Source organism: Apteryx mantelli, chromosome 16 (assembly GCF_036417845.1).
Source record: "Apteryx mantelli isolate bAptMan1 chromosome 16, bAptMan1.hap1, whole genome shotgun sequence".
Lineage (NCBI taxonomy): Eukaryota > Metazoa > Chordata > Aves > Apterygiformes > Apterygidae > Apteryx > Apteryx mantelli.
The window spans coordinates 2,214,742-2,230,289 of NC_089993.1; the positions used below are offsets into that span (position 1 = coordinate 2,214,742).

General features: G+C 59.0%; 2 protein-coding genes and 1 non-coding gene across 4 annotated transcripts; 2 read left to right on the forward strand and 1 right to left on the reverse strand.

The window, feature by feature from the left end:
• The first annotated feature begins 686 nt into the window (after positions 1 to 686).
• Positions 687 to 757, forward strand: TRNAG-CCC (transfer RNA glycine (anticodon CCC)). Its single transcript has one exon. It is a non-coding gene; the product is annotated as a tRNA-Gly (tRNA).
• Positions 758 to 975: 218 nt separating this feature from the next.
• On the forward strand, positions 976 to 8,155 carry METTL26 (methyltransferase like 26). Of its 2 annotated transcripts, none has more exons than XM_067306426.1 (6): positions 976 to 1,290; positions 4,627 to 4,789; positions 5,516 to 5,575; positions 6,216 to 6,299; positions 6,649 to 6,727; positions 6,817 to 8,155. In XM_067306426.1, the coding sequence occupies exons 1-5, from the start codon at positions 1,100 to 1,102 to the stop codon at positions 6,697 to 6,699; spliced, it is 549 nt and encodes a 182-aa protein (XP_067162527.1). In that variant the 5' UTR covers positions 976 to 1,099; the 3' UTR covers positions 6,700 to 6,727; positions 6,817 to 8,155. The 2 variants fall into 2 exon arrangements, with proteins under 2 accessions (XP_067162527.1, XP_067162526.1); XM_067306425.1 differs by having other exon boundaries at positions 6,232 to 6,299.
• Positions 8,156 to 8,256: 101 nt separating this feature from the next.
• On the reverse strand, positions 8,257 to 11,918 carry WFIKKN1 (WAP, follistatin/kazal, immunoglobulin, kunitz and netrin domain containing 1). The gene is made up of 2 exons (XM_013939968.2): positions 11,591 to 11,918; positions 8,257 to 9,771 (listed from the first exon to the last, which is right to left on the reverse strand). The coding sequence occupies exons 1-2, from the start codon at positions 11,825 to 11,827 to the stop codon at positions 8,278 to 8,280; spliced, it is 1,731 nt and encodes a 576-aa protein (XP_013795422.2). The 5' UTR covers positions 11,828 to 11,918; the 3' UTR covers positions 8,257 to 8,277.
• Between the last annotated feature and the right edge of the window lie 3,630 nt (positions 11,919 to 15,548).

Genomic DNA, 15,548 nt, shown 5'->3' on the forward strand with positions numbered 1-15,548 from the left:
CAGCTGCAGGACTCCTCTCCCCTCCACCCTCTGCTCTCCCTGCTTAGCTCCCTGTTTCTTGCACCCTGCACTGCAGAAACAGCTTTTGAGCCTCTCCTGCCAGCACTGGGGGAGGAGCAGGGTTTGCCTCTCTCTTCACATCTCCACCTGCAGTGTGTGGCCACCAGCCCCTGAAACACAATTGACACTTGGGGCTGTACCTTTCCCCCTGGCCGTGCTGGGTGAAGGTGCCCTGAAGGTGCTCCACGCTAGCCCTGCCTGGAGGGGTGATGGCTTTGGGACGCTGCCCAGCTTGGCCTTGCAGGACCGGGTCAGCCTAAGGCCTGAAGTTGCTCCATCAGTCCCAGGTCCAGTCGTGTCATGAGCACACCAGCCCCAGCACGATGAGACTGGGGGATCTGTCCTCCCCTGCACCTGGACAACTGGGGATCCGGCCTCCCTGCACCCGGACAACCGCGGGTGGTTCGGCCACCAGGTGCCCACAGCATCACAGGGCGAAGGGAGGATGGGGCAGGCGCTGCCGCCTTCTCGGGCACTCGTGCCCTGGCCACGTGCCCTGTGTGAGGAGCTGGGCCGGTCCCGCGGTCTCCCCACAATACAGCCTGCCCGATGCCCGACGCCAGGCAGCAGCAGGCAGGATGCAGGTCACCACCCTCCTATACTGCGCTAGGAAACACCTAACAACCGCGCCGCTGGTGTAGTGGTATCATGCAAGATTCCCATTCTTGCGACCCGGGTTCGATTCCCGGGCGGCGCAGCGTCCTTTTTTCTCCTCTTTTAATTTCAGTCGTTGCCCCCCCCCCCTCCCCTTCTGGGCAGGGGCGGCCGCCGTTGCCGGGCAGCGGGGCACAGCAGGCGTCGCCGCTTCTCGCGGGAGCTGCGGGGCCCCACGGCCACGCGGTGCGGCGGCACGGACACGCCGCCCCCTCCCGAGGCGGGGCCTACGAGACGACGACGGGGGGGGGGGGGGCACCGTCCCCCGGTGTATGCCGGGACTGTAGTCGCCGGCTCGGCGGTGCCGCGGCCGCCGGGCGGGCAGGACTGCAGCCCCCGGCGTGGCGTGGCGTGGCGGGGAGGAGAGGGGACGGCGCGGCGGGCCATGCTGCGGGCGGCGGCGGCGGAGCGCAACAAGGATCCCATTCTGGCGGTGCTGCGCGAGTACGCGGGGCCGGGCCCCGTGCGGGTGCTGGAGGTGGCCGCCGGCTCGGGCCTCCACGCCGCGCACTGCGCCCGCGCCCTGCCGCGCGCCCTCTGGCAGCCCTCCGACGTGGACCCGCGCGCCCTGCAGAGGTAAGCGGCGCCGGGCCGGGCCGGGGCCGGGCTCGCCTCCAGCCCTGCGCCTCGTGCGAGCCCCGCGGCTGGAGGCAGGCGGCTCCCTCTTTGCGGGGGCGCGGAGGCCGCTTCGTGCCTGCTCTTGCCGCTGCGTGGCGGCGTCTCTTCGTCCGGGTCTGCCCTGCTGGCTGCAGAACGCGGGTGGGGAGCAGCGGTGCTGCCGTGCGCAGGTCAGCCGCAGCGGGCCTCCGCTGTGTCCCTAATTCGGGCTGTCCAGGCTTGTGTGTGGTGTCATTTCGGGAGTACAAAATACGTGTTTGCAGCTCGTCCTACCTGCATTCACCTGCCCTCTTTCCAGAGGGGCTGGCTCTGCTGAGGTTATGGGACAGCTGAACTACCTGGGCTTCCCACCTAGTTGCTTCCCCCCCGAAAAGCCCTGATACTCAGCTTGCAGGTGGTTGCTCAACTTGGTGGTGAGCGATTCGCTCCTGGCAGTTCTGAGATAACGTCGGCTGCAGGGTGTCCGAACCTGAACTGCAAAATGTAGGATGCCCTCACCTGTTAACTGCATGAGTTAGAAGGGTTGTAATACCACCGCAGAGAGGTTGCAGGACCTAATGGGTAATGTGCAGTTGTGAGCAAATGCCCATTCCCGGAATTGCAGTGCTGGGCTGAAAGGGATAAGTTTCCATTGATGACACAAAAATAAACACAGGCTCTTAAGGGGAGGAGAATTCCCAAATGAAAAATGAACCCCGTTTGCAGTAGCTTGGCGTGCAGCTGCAGAAATAAATGCGTGTCCAGGGGGGTCTGCAGCCTGCCTGCCTCCTTCCCAAGTAGAATCGCCTCTCCTGGAGATGCCAACAGGAAATGTCACCAAGCAGAAAGTTCCCTGTAAAAAGTAATCTCTTGGGCTGTGACACAGGTTCAGACCTGGGAGCAGTGGCTTAGGGAGGCTGTGGTTCTCTGCTCCCTGCTTCCCTTTTTGGCCAGTTTGGGAACCGAAGAGCCAATGGTAAATCACACTGTTGCCATTGGTTGGTTTCTTTCTCTGCAGGAGAGCTTTCTCACACGCCAGGAAAGAAACTGTCTTTGCAAATACTTCCTGTGGGGACCTCTTGGCAGATCTGCTCGGAAGCCCTCAGCCAGGACCGGCCTCATGTCTGTGCCAAGGACAGGTGTCAGCTTCAAAGCCTGCCCTGTGACAGCCAAGCCTGGAGACTGTCTGTCTCAAAGCATCTTAGGGCTGTTTGAAATGCTTGCCCAGATCCCCCAAGTGCCCAATTGAAATGCAGGACCTGTCACGAGCAGAGTTACAAGTTGCCCCTTCCCCGACTTGGGCGGTTGCTGCGGGAGATCTCTCCACCGTGCCTGCCACCGAGCGCCTCCCAGCACTTCCTCCGCTGTGCGTCCCCCCGGTATCTAGACACCGCGGTGGGATTTGGCAATTCCCAGCCTGTGCTGGAATGTCTAGAGAGACGGGGTGCGCGCGTGCTGCGTCCATGTTCCCAGCAGGACACAAAGAAAGGCTCGGCACAGCCTCCGTCTCTCGTTTTATGGTGTGTTACTGCCTCGTTCAGGCTGAGGTGGCCGGGCTGCAAGTGGGGAGCTGGTTTATGGGATTTGCAGGCAGAAGTGGGTGTGGAAACGTACAGACCGACTGCCCTGCAGCCTGGGTCTGTGGGTGCTTGGCGGAAACACAGGCAGCTAGCTGGGAAGGGAGCACAGCTAAACATCCCTCAGACCCAGCTTTGCCCCCGTGCTCCAGCCGCCTCCTTGAAGTGCAGTGATGAATTGGGATTTTTAGGTCTTGAGGTCTCTCAGTTCACTGAATATCAGTGTCTCAGCCAGGGCAGAATGGAGCAGGACAATCATATTCTTTTCATTTTTATCATATTTATTCATTTTTATCATATTCTTTTCACTCACATTCCCTCATTTTGATGTGAAACCCCAGAAGGTGCTTTGGCCTGCCCAAACCCTCCCCTGGTATGGACAGTCTCTGGGCTGACACTCTTGCTCAGTAGAGGGATTGGGCTCAATATGCCCCCATGCAACTGCAGGCAGATCCTTGAATCTGGAAGATCCCTGGTGCTGCTTTTTTCTGTTCAGTGTCTGAACATCCAGCGCATCTCTGTCTTGGCACCATATGGGACAACTTTCTTTGGTTGCGAGTGTGACTCTTCTCGTATGTACCACACCTACCACAGCCAGTCCAGCTGCAGACCAAGGCTTCAGCTGCCCTCATAGGAGAGCTTAAATCCCATCCCCAGTAGCAGTGTTCAGGACTTTTCCCTTTCAAAGGGGTCTCTCACCAACTCCCTATGGAGTAAAGCTGGCTGAACATAGCAAGCTGAGGACCCATCTCTGGCCATGTCTCTGTGTTTAGGATTGACTTTCAGAGCCAGGACCAAGGGTGTGTGTTGCTGGCCCTAAGCCCTTCTGGGGATAGGGCTGGAGGATGTGGAGGTGGAGGGAGGCAGTCTCATGACCTGGGAGCAGTCTCGGGGGTGGGCTGTCATTTGGGCTTCTAGCAGAAGCTTTTTGCCCTGGCTGTGTATTGCATGTCCTTGAAGACAAGTAACACTCACCTGCTGTAAGCCAAGTGCTGAGTTGTTTCTGTTCATGGCAGAAACATGTCTCTGCTGTGCCAGGATGTGGGAGGGGAGATGGAAGGTGGTTCTGTTCTGCATCAGAACTGCTGATAGTGCCGGGGAGAGCAGCCTTCCACTCTCACAAGAAGGGTGAAAAGGGCTCCTTCCGCTCTGAATGGGGCGTTCAGGGTGCTGTTTTTAGAGCTGCTTTTCTCTGGGATTTCTAGAGCAATGTATTCTTCATAAATGTTGGAAAAGGAACTTCTCCCTGAGGCTTTGGAAGGTCAGCCCTCACAGCCCCTGTGTTTGGAAGCCCTGTTGTGCTTGGTGCTGCACAAATGGCCAGAGTGTGCCAGGTGCTGCTCCAAACTGAGGCAGGGTGGGAAACTCCATGTTTTCCAATACAGCTCTCTGCTTTTGAATTTGAAAGCAAGGCTTGTTTGACTGCCCAGTCAATCTCCCCCTCAGTAACCCCTGAGCTGTTTGGTCTGCTGGAAGGCAAAGATCTCAAAGATACGAGTTTCCTCATGGTTATATGAAATACATTATGCAGAGACCCAAGCTAATGCCACTGCAAGCAGCTGTGTTGCGAGCTCAGCCCTGTTATTAGACATCCGAGGTGCCACCTGGGACAAGCTGCTGGCAGGCGGGTTTCGGGTTTCCCTGCGTTGGGGTGTCACTGTGCAGTTACCAGCATGGCAGGGACTTGGCAGGGCAGGCAGTGCCCAACTTTGGGCTTAGGCTTGGGTTCTGCCCGCAGCATCGCTGCCTTCAGAGAAGCCATGCAGGTGCACAACATGCTACCACCCATCCATCTGGATGCCTCGCAGAGCTGGGAGACATGGGGTGGCACCCAGCCCGGCACCCTGGACCTCGTCATCAACATCAACATGATGCACGTCTCAGAGCTGCGGTGCACACAGGTAAGCGGAGCCCCGGGGCTGCCCAACGTCTTGCTGCCTTGCTGGCCCCAGCTGCCGTGCCACCAAGCCTGTGGCTTGTGCCCAGCTGCTCCTTGGAGTTTGGAGGCTCTCCCAGAGGGGGTTTCAGGCCAGCCTGGCTGGAGGGGCTCTGGTACTTCCCTGTGCCTGGGCTGCATGTTTAGGAGGGCTCAGGGTGATGACTGCAGTGTTCTGGGTTGGGAACTCAGCTCAAAATCAGATTCCACCATGTCCAAAGAGTCTCTGTCCTCATTAGGGTACATCAGTCCCAGGATCCTGGCTGGGCTGACAAGGGAAACCGAGGCAGGAAGGCTGGTGTGACCTGTCTGTGGTCTTGGCTCCCTGTCCCAGGCCTTACCTCAAACCTGTGCAAATCCATGGGCCATGGTGGATGGTGAGCCCTCAGGCTGGTTCCCTACCAGCTGTGCCTCCATTTGGGCAGAGAGGAATTACAGCCCAGATCTGAGAATTGGGGGAGGGAGGCGGGGTGGGGATGGAGACACCCCGGTGCCATAGTTACCTTGGGACCAGGCTGGATTTGGCTGATATTCTCAGGCTCCATTGGAGAGATGAATCCGCTTTCATCCTCCACTCAATTTCTTGAGAAGTCCCTGTCCCCTGGTCTGCATTACCCAGGGCTGAGGAGAGGGGGCCCTGGTGGGATGTCTCTGGCTGTCCGACCTGGCACATGCCTCTCTCTTTCCCCAGGGCCTGTTCAAGGGAGCGGGGGTGTTGCTGAAGCCTGGAGGTGTGCTGTTCACCTATGGAGTAAGTGCCAGTCCTGCTGGTGGCTTGGCACCGCTCAGCGGAGCCCTCTTCTTAGCGCTCGGCGCCCGTCGCTGGGAGCACCCTGCTGGGAGAAGGAGCTGGCACTGAGGGCATCGGGACCTGGCACTGCTTCTGCTCCTGTGGCAGAGGAGGGAGGGCAGCACTGGGCCCTGCTTGTGCTGGGGTAGGGAGTGCTGGGGGTGGGAGGGCAGGAAATAGACCTTTGGGGGCATGCGGTGATCCCTGGATGGGACTGGTTTGGCCGTTCACCCACCTGAGGCACCCCGCCTAAAAGGGATGGCCCAAAGAGCTGATCCTGCCTGCTCGGGAGCCTCGATCCTGTCTCCCCCAAATGCTCTGCTGAGGGCTAGGTCAGCTTCGTCTTTGGTGGGGGGGGGGTGATGTTTTGGGGGTCTGGTATCCTGTACCGTCTCAGGCCTTGTCCCATCCTGCTTGGCCTCTGTGTGTGGGGAGGGGAAAGGAACCCCAGGGCACGGTGCCAGCGCCCTGGTGGTTGGGGCTGTGAGGCTGGGGCTCTCCCTCACCCCCTTGTCTGGTGCGCGGAGGGTGGGCTGCAGTTTGCGGGGGGGGGGGGTTGGAGGAGGTGGCAGGGAGCTTTTGCTTCAACCCACCGCTCCAGCTTTGTGTCTCCTCAGCCATACGCCATTGGTGGGCGGATCAGCCCTCAGAGCAACGTGGACTTCGACTGCAGTCTGAGGCAGAGGTAGGAGAGGGGAGCAAGGCCCTTCATGGGGAGTTGTGGGCCCAAATGGTCTGCCCTGGGGCCTGCAGAGGGCATCGCCTGGCCCATCTTGCCCATGCTGACCACTGTGCACAGCCGTGGGGACGGGGAGCACCCTGCCCCCTGCCCTTGATGCTCAGCCTCAGAGAGCAACCAAGCATGTTCTTCCAAGAACAGGCCTAAACCGGAGGCTGGGGGGAGCTTCACAACATCTGGGGAGCATCCGGTCCCCTGGGTGAGAGGGCTGCTTCAGAGAGAGCCTGGGGGTGAGGGCTGCTTCCTGGCAAGATGTCATGTCTGTCTGTCTGACACATGGCTCTCTTCTTGGCAGGAATCCGGGTTGGGGCCTTCGGGACACAGATCTGTTGCAGCAGCTGGCTGAAGCCAATGGGATGTGTCTGGAGAGGATGGTAAGTGCCCCTGGGCTCTGTGGGGTGGGGGGACAGTATTTCTCTTTGTGTGGTCCCCTACAGCCTGACCCTGAGCTTTGTGCTTCCAGGTGGACATGCCTGCGAACAACAAGTGTCTAATTTTCCGCAAGCAGTAACCTGCTGACCCTCTGCCTTCTGCTTCGCTGCGGCTATATCGTCCCACAGTCTCTGAGTGGGAGCTTTCATGTCTCTGTGCCACCCTCCCGGCAAGGCCATTCCTGCATCTCCATCTTTGCTGCTACTGTCCAGCTCCTGGCTGCCAGGGAAGCCCCAGCCTGGCACCAGAAGAACAGGGTGTGGGTGGTTTGAACTGTCAAGAAGGCATCAAAGGGCCAGTACCACAGTCACCGTGGGACCAGGCTGGACCTGGCTGATATTCTGAGGGTCCATCTCCTGTTCCTCCCTGCAGAGCAGAGGAAACTGGCTCTGGCAGGGGTGAAGGGTTCAACCAAACAGCTTGTGGACAAGGTACGGCTTTAGGAGTGTATGGGGCTGATGGCCGACTGATGGACTTGAGGCCGCCTCTCCCTCCCTGTCTCAGAGTTCCCTCCCCCCAGCCATGGTCCCAGACTGGGGGGGGGGGGGGGTTGGGGGGGTGAAAAGAAGGGGAATAGGACTCCCCCTGCCCTATCATTTTCTGGAGAAAGACAGGTTTGTTCACTCCAGCCTGTGCCATTCCCTGCTTCCATCCCCAGCTATAGGTTCTCTTTTGCATCCCCTTGGCAAGGGAGGTGCCCTTTTATGGGCCATAAAAGCCACCACTGCTGCCACTGAGGCCTCTTAACATGGGCAGCCCAGCCTAGGGGACAGAGCACAGCCTGGTGCAAGAGAAACCTGTTTCCCTTGCCACGAGCCATGTGTGTCTGGGAAAGTGCTTTACCAGAGGCGTAGGGAATCCCACCCCCTTTCTAACACTACGGAAGTTTGCCAGACTCTGGCTTGAGGTCTAGCTACAGACCAGCCACCTTCCCCAGGCCTGGCTGCTGCAAGCTGCCCCCTTCCAGCTGGAGCCAGCTACCAGAAGGGCATCTCCCTCCATCTCCCCTTTTCCCCGCACTGAGGCTTGGGGGGCCCTTCAGCACCCTTGCCCTAAATTGCCGCACCCAGTGCATTGCATAGCCTGTTACAGCATTGAAGGGAGGTGGAAAGCTTGCTCCAGGAGAGCCTGGATTGTATTACGCTGGGCTTGGAGGCTTTGGTGCTGTGGGAGGTTGGGGGGGCTGGAAGACCTCCCACCCCTCTACAACCTAACCCAGTCTTTTATTGATAGTGTCTGGGCTGGAAGGATACACAGGGAGGACGCGCAGACAGATAAATTACAAGGGAGACGGGCTGGAGCAGAGCTCAGCACAGGAGAGGGAATTACAAAATGATAATAATTACTAAATAAAACACTGGTCTGTGGGATCTGCCAGACTGCTCCCCCCTCTTGAGGTCAGTCTATGGCGCTGCATGTGGCTGGCCAGAGAGGCTGCCTGGGGTGACACCTGCCCTCGTGTCTATGTGTCCGTGCTGCCCCCTGCCCTCCCCTAGTCCTGGAACCTGTTCAGGAGATCACAGGTTTTCTTCTCAATCAACTCGTAGATTTTTTTCACGCGTTTGTCGTTGGCTGCTCGGACATAGCTGCTGGGGTCCAGCATGGCCATACCATCGTGCACCTCGCCCATGATGATGAGTGGGCCATCATCTGTGGTCATGTTGGGGCAAGGGCAGTTCCAGTCCATGTCAGTCAAGGTCACTTCCAGGTACTTGATGTTGAAGAACTTGAGGCCCATCTTCTCGTCCTTGAGGACGTCTTCGAGGGCAAAGCGGGCGATGCCAGAGTCCTGGTCCTCGATAATCTCCATGAGCCGTCCTACAATGGCAAAGTCACTACGGCACAAACTCAGCACCATCTTGTTCTTCAGGCGGCAAGTCTTGCACTGCAGGTTCTTAGGGAAGGGGCAGACATCCTCACAGGTCTCCTTGCTGTCAAAGTTGTTGTTGTTGCCTTCGCAACCACCGTAGACAAAGGAGTGGCACTGCTTCATGAGATGGTTATAGGCCCAGCGGGCCTCCCAGTTCTTACAGGGGCCTTGCACCATGGGCAGGAGGCAGGTGTGGACGGCGTTGCTCACGCAGGCTGAGCGGCACTCCTCGTAGGTCTCAAAGTGGTTCCGGTTGGCCCCGCAGCCACCGTAGCGGAAGGTGAGGCAGGAGCCTTTCTTGGCATCAAAATGCCAGCGCACCTCATGGGCTTCGCAGTCCCGTTTGTCGGGCTCCTTGAGGCACTCGGTGTTGGGGAAGGGCTGGGTGCTGCCCAGCCGCGGCTCCCCGCTGCTGGACTCCCGTTTGATGACAGAGAGAGGGAAGTCGGCCCGGAGAAGCCCAGCAGAGTTCCTTGCAGTGCAGGTGTAGATGCCAGAGTCCTCGTACTGGGCATTGTAGATGACCAGCTGCCCGATGTTGGTGATCACCACGTTCCCGTACATCTGATCTGGCCTCATGATGAAGTTCTCCTCGTGGTCGCTCTGCTTCTCCCATGTGATGTCAGGCCGAGGCCGCCCGCTGACATCGCAGTGGAAGCTGACTGTGCCACCCATGTAGACAGACTGGTGGAAGGGGTTGTTGTAGAGGGCGGGGGGAATGGGCACTTCAGGGCCAGCCCCTGGGGTGGGTCGAGCTGTGGTCTCCTGGGGCACGGGGCTAGTGTTGGGCCAGGTGAAAATGTACTTGCACGGCACCATCGTGAGGCTGATTCCCCGGATGCAGGCCTCGGCGTCCATGTAGCACTTGTTATAGTAGGTGAGGCCATCCGAGGCGCAGGTGAAGTTGGGCTCCTTCTCGCACCGGTCCTTGCACTTGCAGATGGGCTGCCCATCCCAGATGTCACAGTCTGAGCCCTGCTGTGTGCACACAAAGCTCTCGCATGAGGCTTCTTGAGCTTGCTCCAGGGGTGAGAGACTTCCATCAGCAAAACGAGCCGCCACGCAGCTCCGCAGCCCACAGACATTGGTGCAGCACTTTTCAAACCCCTCGCAATCCTGGAGCAGAGAGAAAGGACACACGCTAGCAGGGTTACAGGTGCTGCACCAGAACCATTAGCAACTGCTTCCACCTCTTACCAGAGTGCAGCTGCCTCAGGAGTGGAGCCTGGAAGCACAGCTTGCAGCTATGCTTTGCTGCAGCTTTAGGATGGGAAGATGCTCCGCACGCTGCAGGGAGGATGTGGTGTTTGATTTTTGGCCTGAGTTAAGAGCTCGCCATTTAGGCAGAAACTGCACGAAGCTTGGGAAACCCCAGCTTTTTGCATTTCCTAGGTATCCCACAATGTATGACTGGGAGGGAGAAGTCCAGCACTGTGGCTCTCAGCACAAACATGTTCTTCTCTTTTCCTGCCCTCTGCCCCCCACTGCTGGCCGCCCCAGTCCCTGGCCTTGCTTAGCTCTAGGTAAGAGTTGGACCTTTCAAGAGAGGCTCTGCTAGCCCCGTTTTGAGCTTGGCCAGGTCTGGGGATTGGACACAATCCTTCACTGACCATCACCCCTCCAGGATGGCTGTGAGTGAATTGCAAGAGCCTGGGGCAGGGATGTCCCACTCTCCTGCTGGAGCCAGCCTTTCAGATTTCCCTAGGTACAGTGCAACCCCAGCTGAGGCCGGGCTGCTGGACACATGACTACCTCAGGAAGGACTTGGGGTCGTTCCAGTGAGCGTGGCAGTGCTGAGTGGAAAAGCAGCACTGTCCACTGCTTCACCATACGTATGCTGACCTTCAAGGCGCGCTTGGCTCGGGGAGTCAGCGTGCTCTCCACTGCCTGAGGGGAAGCAGAGCTTGTTGCAGCCATGCGTAGCCAGGGAGTAACTTTCCGGCTTTAATGCGAGCTAGCTGGACAGAGAGAGATGACCCTCTCCCCTGCCTGCGGCTGTGGGTGGCCCAGAGCCTGGGCTCTCTGCAGACGGGCAGCCTGGCCCGCAGGGTGGGTCTGTGCCAGTTCTTGGGCTCCTGGCTGTGAGGCCAAATGGGGGCTGTCAGAGGGTAGAAACTACTGCTCTGATTGGGGGGGGGGGGGGGGGGGGGGTCCCTGTCCCAGCACACTCCTGCCTCTTGGGGAGGGGAGGACCCCCCTCCACGGGGAGGCCTGACCAGCTGCGTGGCAGCACCCTGGGGGCTGCACAGATGGGGTGCCCTGGCCATAGGGAGCCTTTGCTCTCCAGGCAGTGGGTTTTTGTTTTTTTTTTTTTTTGGGGGGGGGGGGTTAAACTATTTCTTTGCCCGCTGCAGGGATTGCTAGCAGCCCCAGGGCGCAGCTCATGCATGCAAAGAGCACAGGCAAAGAAGGAACCCACAGCAGTGACGTTGCGTGTGGGATTAGACCCCCCCCCCCCTCGCCTCCTTACCCCCCCCCCCCCAGCTGAGGTCCTAGCCACCAGCCCTCATCCCTCCATCCTGGGGTTTGGGGGGGGGCTGAGCACTAGGTCCTGCAGCGCTACCCTGGGACGTGCTAGTGTTGAGGATTCATAGTGCTCTCAGTGTGTTGAAGCTCACTTGCTGAGCGGCGCAGGCAAGCCTTGGGCTTCTCCGCAAGCCTCAGCTGCTCGATTGCTTCATTTTGCTAAAGCCTCTCATTTGTCAGACAGGGTTGGGGGAATCGGGGAGACCAGGGAGTCTTTGGGCACCGCTGTAACCACCTCTGCATGCCGTGAGCACTCCCGGGCACGCTGCTCGCAGCCGGGCGCACCCACGCCAGGGCAGCAGGTGACTGCCCCGCAGCACCCAAAACTGCAGGCAGCACCCATGTCCTCTGGGCTGGGTGCCCAGCGCTCTCCCGGGTCTGTCTGTGGCACCCGCAGCGCCCCGCTCACCTGGTCCGCGTGGCACTCCCGCTCGCAGGTGCTCTGCGCATCCACCCACAGGTTGGGGTTGAGCTGGTTGGGGCACACTCCCAGGTGCCGCATCCTGAGCGGCTGCAGGCTCAGCCCTTCCGCCACGGTGGCCAGCAAAGGCAGGAGGAGCACGACCAGCATCAGGTCTGCCCCGTCACGCTGCAGCTTGCTTGTCTGCTTTTTTAATCTCTGGCTGCTGAAACTCCTGAAAGACATCTGGCTGCCCTGGGGCACGGGCTGCCCGCTCCCTGCTTGGCAGAGCCTTGCCTGGCTTTAGTAGCTCACAAAACAAATCACATGCAGGATGGAGGCACGGAAGGAAAATAAAAAAAAAGGCAGGTGAGGGGACAAAGAGGAGGAGGAGGAGGAGGTGAGGTCCAAACCTCTGTGAGCTAGCACATCCAGTGTATGCTGTATCTCCAGAGATGATGCCCAGCACCTCCATCCATTGCTGATGCTGAGCTTGGCCGGCAGGAACTCTCAGAGTGCTTGGAACACCATCATGGAGCAGTGCTGTCCTCAGAGAGGTCTCCAGGCATGTGTCTCCAGGTTGGTGGGTGGCACGAGCAGTTCATCCACCCCCGAGTTCCCCCAGGTGCTTGTGGAAAGAGTCAGTCCATTCCCAGCACCCCCAAACTTCAGCCAGCTGTTTTCCTAAGCACCCAGCTCGGCAGTGAGCCTGGGCAAGCAGGGCAAGGAGGCTGTGACCGTGCACGGCACTGGGCGCCAAGAGTCTCACGCAGCGCTCCTCAGCTTGCAGCAGGCACCACCACGCGCCCGGTGGAGTGAGCGGGCAGCGGCGCAGGGCCGGGCTGGTGCGCGTCTGGGGCAGGGGGTTGGAAGAGGAGGACGGGAAGGTTGTAATCTGAATCCCCTCCCTTCTCACTGATGTTTCTGGGTATTTGGAATGGAAAAGGCGCTGACCTCAGACTCTAACCCTGTCTGAGCTGATCGACTGGGCAAACACAGGGGGAAGATCAAAGGCAGAATGCAGAAAGTCTCCAAAGAGAGGGAGAGAAAGGAGGGGGGGGGAAAAATGCCTGGCCCATGGAGCCAAATTCCTTCAGGATGAGAAAACAGCCAGAGCCTGTTGTCCCCCTCGAGCAGGCTTGGCTAGCCAGGCCTGGTGGTGGTGAGACAGGCTCAGTCCTCATGCTTGCCCATCTCAGCTTCTATTGGGTTCAAAGAGCTTTGGTTTAATTGCCAGTCCTTAGGGCTGGGCTGGAGGCAGCAAGCTCTGTAGGGAGAGCTGCCAGGGACAAGGCTGCGCGGGGAGGCCCTCTACGCGGCAACCCTGCCTTCTCCTCTTGGCAGCAGGCTTGCAAAGAGCCCACTGCCTTCACGGCCTCCCAGCAAAGGCAGCCCCATGGCCCAGAGCAAGGCACCCAGGAGCCTTCCCACCCTCCGGCTGAGGGAAGTCCACAGGAGCTGCTTGCCAGGTGTTCAGGATGGGCAAGCTGAGAAGTGAAGCATCCTTGGTACCTCTCTGCAGCCCCGCTGCAGCTCAGCCAGATGCTGGGTCCTGTGCCCATCAGCCCATGGTGGCTTCTCCGGGTGCTCCAGCTCCGGCTCTTGCCACCTGGCAGCTTGCTGGCTCCAGCAACACAGCATGGTGGATATCCAGCACCCATGGAAGGTCCTGACGCAGCCTTGCACCAGCACCCAGACCTCCCTCCCACTCTGGCAATATGCAATGATAATTTACAGCCAGGCTTTTCAAGTTCACTGTTGTTCTGAGCTGGAGAGCTTCTGGAAAGCGGTGCCTGGCTGTGCCAGGCCCAAGCCGGGCTGCTCCAGCACGCCGGGGCCTGGGCTTCAATCACCTCTCTGCCTTGCAGCGTACTTCCTGGAGCCAGCCCTAAGCTGGCAGGAGTCAGCCCACACTCCCTGGGCAGATTTTTCTAATCCCTAGTGGAGACTGACCTGCAGCAGGCACTTTTTACAGCACTTCTGAGAGCCTGGAGAGCATTAACTCTTCCAGCACTGGTGTGACCCAAGTAGTTTCATCTTTATATTGGCCTCAGCTCAAAGATGGGGTTTGCAGCTCTTGGAAAACATCAAACCATCAAAAGGCAGTTTTGTCTGGGTCAGGAGCAAACCCAGCTGCAACCCCCCCCTCCCCCAGCACTTTCCCAGCATTTCTCAGGAGGCAGTGAGCCTGATGGATGATACCTGCCAGCTGGTATCCCAGCTCCCATGGGAGCAGAGGGGCTGGAAACCTGGGAGGGCATCTTAGCGCTTTCAAGCTCCCTTCTGCAGAGCAGAGTTCAGGGCTTGGAGATGGGGGTGGAGAGGGGGGGTGGGAGCAGGAGAAACGTGGAAAGCCTTTTCTTGCCCTTGCAGGCATAGACGCTACAGCCCACAGTGAGACACAGCATGCCCAACGTGCAGGAGTCAGCTCCTTGTTGCAAGGGCTTTAGCATGTGCTGCTGACCAGCTTTCGCTGGCAATGCCCCTGTTTGCAGCGCACAAGCATCGCTAGCACAGCTGCCCACGCGGTGTCCAGGGGAAGCCCAGCTCTGCCCTGACTGAGCGTTTTCAGCAGGGGGAGACTTGGCACGGTCCTCTGCACCTGCCACGCTGGCCTGAGCGGGACACAGCCCACTGTGCCCTGGCACGCTGACCTCCCAGCTGATGCCCCACTGACACAGCACCATGACCTTGGCTCAGCTGCAACGTGCAATTGCTGCCCTTTCTCTGCCCAGACAGCTGGTTGGGCCGGGAAACTGCTGCTGCACGCTTGGACTTGGAGCTATATAGCTCACTAGCAGCACTCGCTACCAATGGAAGCATTATCCCAGGGATTTACCAGGAGTTTTGGTTTTTTTTAAACCCTGATGCAATGTCAGGCCTGACATCAGTTTGCCATGCATACACTAGCCTCCTCCAAACGGTTGCCCTGCACACAGCTGTGGTTGCCCCAGCTGGCCACCCCGCATGGAAGCCACAAACACCAGCCTGTCGCACTGAAGCAAAGCAAAACCAGTTACTGCTATACACTTCTTGTTTAGCAAGAAAGGCTGAGCTGTGTTGGGGGCAAGCTTGTTTTGGCCATGCCAAGTCTTCCTGTTCAGGGAGCTGCTGTGGGGAGCTGGCTGGTTCAGCTCTTCATGGCTCAGCAGCTAAGTAGCCATCTGAGGGTTGAGCCAGGGTAGCAAAGAGCAAAGCTCCCTGTTTCCCGCTGCTTGCATGCCTCACCCTCTGAGCAGTTCCCCTTCCAGGTCCCAAAGGCCACATGCAGCTGTGACAGGGCAGAAGAACCCGTTCAGGGTGAGCGAAGCAGCGTGCGGGGAGCCGATGCCTTCCTGCTGTCCTGGCACCTCCTTGTACCAGCCGTGCTGCTTTGCATGCTGGCCTAGGCTGCTCCTAGCTCTGCCAAAATGTGCTGAGTATGGCTGAGGAAGGCAAATGAGGTCTATGGGGGGGGGGGGGGTTGGCCTCATCCCCCTGCCAGACTGCCAGCTGCACTCAGGAGTGAGACATCCGCTGCTGCCAACCTCTTTGGCACCTTCCCCTGGAGCATATCCGCCCTTGTCCCCTGGCTGTGGGTTTTCCTGACCACTGTCCTGTTCCCCCCCCAAGCATGCGGCTCCAGCATATCCAGCTAAAGGAAGAGATGATCAGCTCACCTCTGCCCAGCCAGGGATCACTGACATCCCTGCAGATCTGTGCTGTGGCCTCTCTCCTGTTTTGTGAAGGCCCCAGGAGGTGCATGGGGAGAAAGCCAGGGTCCAACCACAGCCAGGTAAACCGCTTTGGCTATTTGCAGTCAGCGCTGGCGTGGGCTGAGGCACGCCTGGGCCAGGAGGTGAAGGAGATGTTCTGCTGCCCTGGGATACCCCATGGGGAGGCTGATGAGAGCTTCTGCAAATAGAGGGGGTTGCACCAGAGCGGCCCAGCCCAGGAGCTCCTGGAGGGTGGCCGGCCATCCTTTATC

Bases quoted from the DNA above. Each gene is read 5' to 3' on its own strand.
- METTL26 (XM_067306425.1), top strand. From the start codon at position 1,100: ATGCTGCGGGCGGCGGCGGCGGAGCGCAACAAGGATCCCATTCTGGCG. The intron at 1,291-4,626 runs GTAAGCGGCGCC...TTCTGCCCGCAG, and splicing joins GACCCGCGCGCCCTGCAGAG to CATCGCTGCCTTCAGAGAAG. The intron at 4,790-5,515 runs GTAAGCGGAGCC...CTCTTTCCCCAG, and splicing joins CAGAGCTGCGGTGCACACAG to GGCCTGTTCAAGGGAGCGGG.
- WFIKKN1 (XM_013939968.2), bottom strand. From the start codon at position 11,827: ATGTCTTTCAGGAGTTTCAGCAGCCAGAGATTAAAAAAGCAGACAAGC. The intron at 9,772-11,590 runs GTGAGCGGGGCG...TCTCTGCTCCAG, and splicing joins GGGAGTGCCACGCGGACCAG to GATTGCGAGGGGTTTGAAAA.